The 7,482-nt window shown below is 42.9% G+C and overlaps 1 protein-coding gene across 11 annotated transcripts in view; it reads left to right on the top strand.

Moving 5' to 3' along the window:
- ndrg4 (NDRG family member 4) overlaps positions 1-7,482 on the top strand; it is a 38,001-nt gene that overhangs the window by 27,646 nt on the left and 2,873 nt on the right. For 7 of the 11 annotated variants that reach the window (XM_035396333.1, XM_035396332.1, XM_035396329.1 and 4 more), the window contains 12 exons: positions 105-225; positions 612-674; positions 1,134-1,194; positions 1,574-1,660; positions 2,255-2,311; positions 3,197-3,300; positions 4,244-4,300; positions 4,522-4,573; positions 5,945-5,992; positions 6,230-6,265; positions 6,386-6,437; positions 7,110-7,148. In XM_035396333.1, coding sequence (XP_035252224.1) covers positions 105-225; positions 612-674; positions 1,134-1,194; positions 1,574-1,660; positions 2,255-2,311; positions 3,197-3,300; positions 4,244-4,300; positions 4,522-4,573; positions 5,945-5,992; positions 6,230-6,265; positions 6,386-6,437; positions 7,110-7,148 — 777 coding nt within the window. The remainder of the gene's footprint in view (positions 1-104; positions 226-611; positions 675-1,133; positions 1,195-1,573; positions 1,661-2,254; positions 2,312-3,196; positions 3,301-4,243; positions 4,301-4,521; positions 4,574-5,944; positions 5,993-6,229; positions 6,266-6,385; positions 6,438-7,109; positions 7,149-7,482) is intronic. The other 4 variants (XM_035396330.1, XM_035396338.1, XM_035396334.1 and 1 more) reach the window with 1 other exon arrangement.

Below are 7,482 nucleotides of genomic sequence, written 5' to 3'. Positions count from 1 at the left end.
ATGATACACAATAACGCCCCTCTTAGCCACACTTCATTTTGCGACATTATCTCTCTTATTCTCTCTCTTTCTCTCTCTCTCTCTCTCTCTCTCTCTCTCTGCAGACAAGCTGTGCTTCAACTCCTTCTTCCAGAATGAGGACATGCAGGAGATCACTAAGCACTTTGTGGTGTGCCATGTAGATGCCCCTGGGCAGCAAATTGGGGCCTCTCAGTTACCCCAGGGGTAGGTCCACAGCCATGCATCTCCCAATTGCTCTGGGATTGATTAGAATGCCTGGTAATGTGTGCCTCCTTATTGCTCTGGGATTGATTGGAATGACTGGCAATGTGTGTCTCCTTATTGCTCTGGAATTGATTGGAATGGCTGCTAATGTGTGCCTCCTTATTGCTCTGGAATTGATTGGAATGACTGGTAATATGTGCCTCATTATTGCTCTAAGATTGATTTGAATGGCTGGTAATGTGTGCCTCCTTATTTTTATGGAATTGATTGGAATGACTGGTAGTATGTGCCTCATTATTGGTCTAAGATTGATTTGAATGGCTGGTAATGTGTGCCTCCATATTGCTCTGGCATTGATTGGAATGGCTGCTGCTTTCTCTCCATAGGTACCAGTATCCCACCATGGATCAGCTGGCGGGCATGCTGCCCAGCGTGGTGCAGCACTTTGGGTGAGTGTGGAGGTCCAGGAGGTGCTGGGAGGGGTGAAGGAGGTGGGGGAGCTGGAGGGAGGCATGGAGGAGATGGCGGGAGGAGGGTGACATACTGGCCACAGGAATGAACCTGTAACTGTGGTTGTAGGGCAGAATCCTGGATTGGGTAATGGTGGTGTTCTTTCAGCAGTATACTTAACCTGCCTAGCTTGTGTAAACGTCCTACTGTAGAAAGGAATACTGTCACAACACAAGGTTCTGGAACTCTTCTTTAAAAAGCTATCACTAAAGATTATTATGCAATGCATTGAATGTGTGTGTGTGTGAGAGAGAGATTTATACAACTGTCATTTGATATGCTGAAACAAATGATAAAAAAATAAAAATCACATTATGGGTGTGTGTGATGTCAGCGTTTCAGTCTTTATTTCAGTGGTATTCCATGTATTCAAATTGGTATTCCATTGTTGTTTTCAGATTTAAGAGCATTGTGGGAATTGGAGTTGGGGCTGGTGCCTACATCCTGGCCAAATTTGCTGTAAGTGGTATTCTGTCATTTCATAAAAAATCATTGTTTCAGTCATTTTCATGTTACTGATAGGTTCTAACCAAGGCGGACAGAGTTCTGCAGCAGCTCCTGCTCTGTGGGTGCCATCTACATAGGGCACCGTATAGAGTGCACTCAAGTTCCAGCTCTGTGGCTCATGTCAGACAGAGTAGGGCTTTAGCTGCAGTTCTGCTCAGCTTGATAGAGATTATGTACATGCAATAAGCTTTTTGGTCTATCTAAATGTTTCCAGAAAATAAAATATTCCTTTCCCCTGTCTCTGTCTGTCTGACTCTCTCTCACTCTCTCTCTCTCTCTCTCTCTCTCTATCCCACTCTTTCTCTTTGTCTCTTGCTCTCTCTCTCATTAGCTGATTTTCCCAGATCTTGTGGAGGGTCTGGTGCTGTTGAACATTGATCCCAATGGGAAGGGCTGGTTTGATTGGGCAGCAAGTAAGGTAATTGTGTGCACCAAACATAAATCTCTCTCTCTCACACACACACACACACTCAAATGATGCACAATTATCCCCCTCCTCAGCACACATTATTCTGGGACACTATGTCCTCTTCCGGTCTCACAAACAACATTCCAAAATACTTGTGCCTCTTTCAGCCCCTGTTTTCTTCAAAGCAACTGTAAGCCAGCTTCAACATAGTCCCATCAAATAGGGTTATGGTACCTGATGTAACTATGGTTACATTTGTGCAAATTCTTTTTCAGCATAGTCTTAAGGGCAGCCATTTTGTCTGTCTATTCATTTTATGCCAGAACAAAATGGCTGCTAGTCATCTCAAAAGAAAGTTAAGAAAGCCAAAAACAACTATAAGAACATCAACAATAATATTATGAATAATCACACATATTTCACTAAATTAGACTACATAAATTAGTCAAATATTGAAATAATAAAGCAAATACTGATTTTAAGTATGTACAACCTATATGCTCCTCAGCTTTAAGGCTGTTACTGATTATCATGTTAGACATCTTTGGCACATTGCAGGTGTGCTAAATCCAACCCCTCTCTGCCCCCCTGTCTGTCACGCAGCTGTCTGGACTCACCAGTGCCCTGCCAGATACTGTCCTGCCCCACCTCTTCAGCCAGGTGCGTCACACATGTCTTCAGTTTAACAACTAAAAATGAACAACGGTCATTCGAAGCTACATTTTGATATAAAACATTAAATAAATTGTTTTTTAAATAATTTTTAGCAGATTTCAAAGCATGTGGTATTGTGTGTCTTTATCTTGCAGCTGGGTTCAATATGGTCTTTAAATACACATCATGGCAAAAGTGAAAGAATGTTGTATTCCACTGAGGAAAAATATTAAAATGCAGATAAATCTTGGACTATTTTTAAGCTTCCGATGAGATATTATTATTAATTAATTAAATTATTTTGTCTGTTGGATGGCTTATAATATGCACCTCCATAACACCCAAAAATACATTCAGCTTTTATGTGCTTCCTGTTAGATAATTCATATCATAATGCTTTAGATTAATATGTTTTGCAAAAATGTGATTTTTTTCTCTCCAAAATGCCAGAAATGTTCCTGTCTCTCCCTATCAGTGTGATACATGACCAGAGTGTTGTCACACAATTTTGTTACATAAAATGTTAAAAATAACTTGTACCACCATGAGATATAAGTAGAGGGTGCGAGCCTGCAAATCATTTCACAATGTTTTGATAAATCACACTTACATCATTTTCCTGGGTCGTTACTTGAAAAAAAAAAAATTCTTAGGAGAATTAAAATACTTCAGGTAATGCATCAGTCCTCTTTCCGTTTCTGATCGATGACGCATTATCTTGGGTCATCTATCAGAAACTGAAACAGGATGTAAACTGGTGAAGGTAAAAACTACAAATACCCTCAACCATCTTGTGGGGTTGTGGGCTGCACATGGACCGTATAAGGGGCTGCATCAGGACGCATTAGCTGAATCGGCTCAAGCCCCCTGCGATTCCGTTCCCGTCCACAGGAGGAGCTGATGAGCAACACGGAGCTGGTGCAGAGCTACAGGCAGCAGATCAACAATAACATCAACCAGTTCAACCTGCAGCTCTTCTGGAACATGTACAACAGGTACGAATCACACAAACAGAGGCGCGTGCCTACACACCAGCAAGGGAACTTCCTCTCTGCTTCATGTGTAGCTGGGGTTCTTTTCCATGCTGCTATTGGTTTTCTATAAATGCACCTGGATTGAAGTAGCATCAGACTTATCCATATGCACACACACAAGCACTTCCATACATGCACATATATCATGTATGTATACACACAGACAAGCACTCCCATACACACACACACACACACACACACATATCATGTATGTATACACACACAGACAAGCACTCCCATACACACACACATACACATATCATGTATGTATACACACACAGACAAGCACTCCCATACACACACACACACATATCATGTATGTATACACACACCTGCACGTACTCACACATATACACACACACAGACTTGCAGAGGTGGAAAGTCCAGGGGTCAGAAAGTAAAAGCCCTGCCTTGTGTTTCTTCCACTCTTGAACTCTGCCAGCTGATTTCACTAATTAGTTCTGCCTCCTGGCTGAAGGATTGTGCAAATTAGCAAATCCATGTGATTGGAACAAAATACTGGGGAGGATTTTTACCGGATTTTCCACCTGTGCAGACATGCACGCCCATGCAAAACACACCTGCACCTGCTCACACTGAAACACACGGACATGTGCATCCATGCAAATACAAACACAGAAATACGCATTCAATATTCACTCAACATACAGGTGCAAGCACAAACCTACACATGGAAGGAAACACACACACATGCAAATGCACAGATGTGCACATGGACACACACCAGCATGTACACATAAACTGCTCATGTATGGACACACACCTGCCCAAGCACACATTGACCCTTCCACATGCAGACGTGTGTATGTACACAAAATGTGTGTGTGTGTGTGTGTGTGTGTGTGTGTGTGTTTTTGACTCACTCTCTTCCTCTTTCCTGCAGTCGTCGGGATCTGGAGATGAACCGTACTGGTACCGTGCTGAACGCCAAAACCATCAGGCAAGTGTGTGTGTGCGTCTCAGCATTTATATCTAAGGTGTGTGTATGTGTGTTTCTGCAGCGTTTGTGTGTGTAAGTGTGTTTCTGCAGCGTTTGTGTGCGTAAGTGTGTTTTTGCAGCGTTTGTGTGTGTACGTGTGTTTCTGCAGCGTTTGTGTGTGTACGTGTGTGTGTGGGTTTGTGTACATGTGTGTTTAATGTATGTGTGTGTTTGGTTTTCAGGTGCCCTGTCATGCTGGTCGTTGGTGACAATGCCCCAGCAGAAGAAGGAGTGGTACGTTCTTCCCACGCCATTTTCTCTTCCTACTTCTCCTACTCCTCCCTTCTCGTCTTCCTTTTTTTTTCTTTCTATTTTCCGCATTTCTCCCCCTCCCCGTGTCTCAGGTCAGTTGTTGGTTGCGTGTGGAGGTGGTGCTGTCGCAATAAACTGCGTTAGTCAGAATTGGGTCAGCCGTGAAACTGACCCAGTTTTCCCCCTACTGGCCAACCCGGGAACTGCAGCCCACTCCCGGCATGAGCAGGGATGTTTCTACAGTATCTCTGTGCGGCTTTACTGTGACCACAAGGTGCCGCTAAAGCCCTTTACTTTGCAGTGAATTAGAAAGAGCGAGTGTGTGTGTGTGTGTGCGCAAGAGAGAGAGTGAATAAGCAATTATAAGCATCTCTCGAGTATTCACTATTATGTTGATTTACATTTTACGTCAAATCAACCTTTATTTAGTACTCAGACATTGAGGGATCTACGCTCTCTTTTTCAAGAGTGCCAAGTTTACAAAGCACAGTAAAAACATAAACTATTTACAAAACACCAAATTCAAACAACCAACGCATAGGACATTAGTCAAAAGATAAGAACGGTAATGCAAGGTCTTTAAGCTCTTACATGATAGCTTAAGCAATACTATACCATTTTGCAAATAAAGCATATTTGAATTTGTGGTTGAATTTGAATTGGAGTGTGAGAGAGAGACAGAGAGAGAGGGATAGAGGGAGAGAGAGAGTGAGAGCAAAAGACAGAGCGAGAGAGTGTGTGTGAGAGAGAGATTGAAAGGGTAAGTATATATGTGTATGATGTGCTAGTATATGTATATGTATGTATAGGAATGTGTATGTATACATATGTATGTATGCGTATATAATGTTTGCATATGTGTTTAGATCTATGTGTGTAAACATGAATATGTTTTTTATTATCAACTGTCAATATATATTTGATTGTTCTTTATTTTTTTATGAACTTTTAAAAATCTTAGTTAATTATTTATTTTTTATTGTTTAATATGCTTTGGCAACACAATATTATTTGTCATGCCAATAAAGCTCCATTTGAATTGAATTGAAAGGTAGAGAGAGAGAGAGTGTGTGTGAGAGAGATAGAGAGGAGAGTGAGAGTGAGAGAGAGAGAGCAAGACAGAGTGTGAGAGAGAGAGAGTGAGAAAGACAGGGAGGGCAATGCGCTAGAATGAGTCATCGCTCCAGCTCTCCGCTCCTCCCTCCATCCTTACCCTTCACGCCACATAAACTCTCTCTCCTCCCTCTCTGCCTCCTTCTGTCCTCCCTCTGGCGTTTCCCTCTCTCCACCTTTCCCTCCCTTCTTATTTCTCCCGCTCTGTTCACTCGCTGTTTCTGCTGTTCTTTTTTCCAGGTCGAGTGCAATTCCAAGCTGGACCCGACTAACACCACCTTCCTGAAAGTAAGTCGGGCACCTTCCAAAAAAAATGTCCAGAAAGCTGAGATGGATGTGTTATTTGTGGGAGAAAACTAACGAGTCTGAATAATTAGACTAATTAATGGCCACAAGGCTGGAATTTCACACTGAAATAAAGTGAATTGTAAAGAAATCCACTCACGCCAATGGAATATGGAAATGACCCATTTAAGTGTTTGTTTATTGTTTTGTAATTTTGTGATGTAATCTCCCCCCCCCAAGATGGCGGACTCCGGCGGCCTGCCCCAGCTCACACAGGTCAGATTTACTGTTCACACCTGACCTCCCCCCCCCCAGGAGTCAATACCCCTTTAATGTGAAACAATGTTGGGAAAAAAATACCAAGTTAATTTATTTCAGTTATTCATTGTTTTTCAGCCCGGAAAACTGACTGAAGCTTTCAAATACTTCCTCCAGGGAATGGGCTACAGTATGTATACACCACTCCTCTTCTGACTGACACAGAGAGAGAGAGAGTGTGTGTGTGTGTGTGTGTGTGTACGTGCATGTTAAATGTGAGATGTTATCATACTGAGCAATATCTCACTGCTGCTGAAGGAAGACGTGTTCACCGCTATCTCTCCCATACTGTGACTCCAAAGTCACCAGTGAAAAGGACCAACACGCAACACAGTGTCGTCAACACGCCTGTTCAAAAGCCCACCTTTCCAATGACACACCTGTCCCATCCAGTGACATCCTGAATGACCACTGACAGCTCTGTCACCCACTAATCAATGGCACATTTGCAATATCGATGGTGTGCCACTGCCCTGATCCAGTCAGAACCGGTTTGATCTGGTCCGATCCAGCCTGGGTTCATGTTCTACAGATTCTCCTTCTGTTCCTTCTCTGTTTCTCTTTAATGTTCAGTGTGTGTGTGTGTGTGTGTATAGTGTGTGTGTGTGTGTGTGTGTGTGTAAGCGTGTGTATGTGTATGTGTATGTATTTGTAAACGTGTGTGTGTGTCTGTGTGTGTGTGTGTTGTGTTATGTAGTCGTGTTAAGGGGTGCAGGCAGTCTTTTGTCTGGTTGTGTTGTACTGTGTGTCGCTGAACGCTATGTTAATCTTACCCTTGTGTTTCCCTGCCTCCTTCTCTCAGTTGCGTATGTAAAGGATCGAAGGTTGAGTGGAGGGCCAGGTACTTCCTGTTTCCTGTATAACTCTCTCCACTTCCTGTTTGCCCCCTCCAGTGCATTCAGACATCCGGCTCTGTCCTGTAGCTCTCCTGTCTCTTTGCTTTTTTTATTTCCTTTTGGTTATGAATTGGTTTCTCTTTGATTCTTTTGGGTGTATCTTTCTGAGTGATTGATTCATTTTTTCCCATCTCAGATGAACTCATTAGATCCTTTTTTTCCACCTCGGTGAAAAAAAAAATGTGCTCTGTGTGTACCCTCACGCACCCGTACCCCTCAGCCCCCCCCAGAGGGGGGCCGATGCATGGAGTTTTGGTTGTCTGTGGCGGGACGGTCCCG

This window comes from Anguilla anguilla, chromosome 16, assembly GCF_013347855.1.
Source record: "Anguilla anguilla isolate fAngAng1 chromosome 16, fAngAng1.pri, whole genome shotgun sequence".
Classification (NCBI taxonomy): Eukaryota; Metazoa; Chordata; class Actinopteri; order Anguilliformes; family Anguillidae; genus Anguilla; species Anguilla anguilla.
The sequence above is the reverse complement of the archived record's forward strand: the minus strand, read 5'-3'. Positions and strand labels throughout refer to the sequence as shown.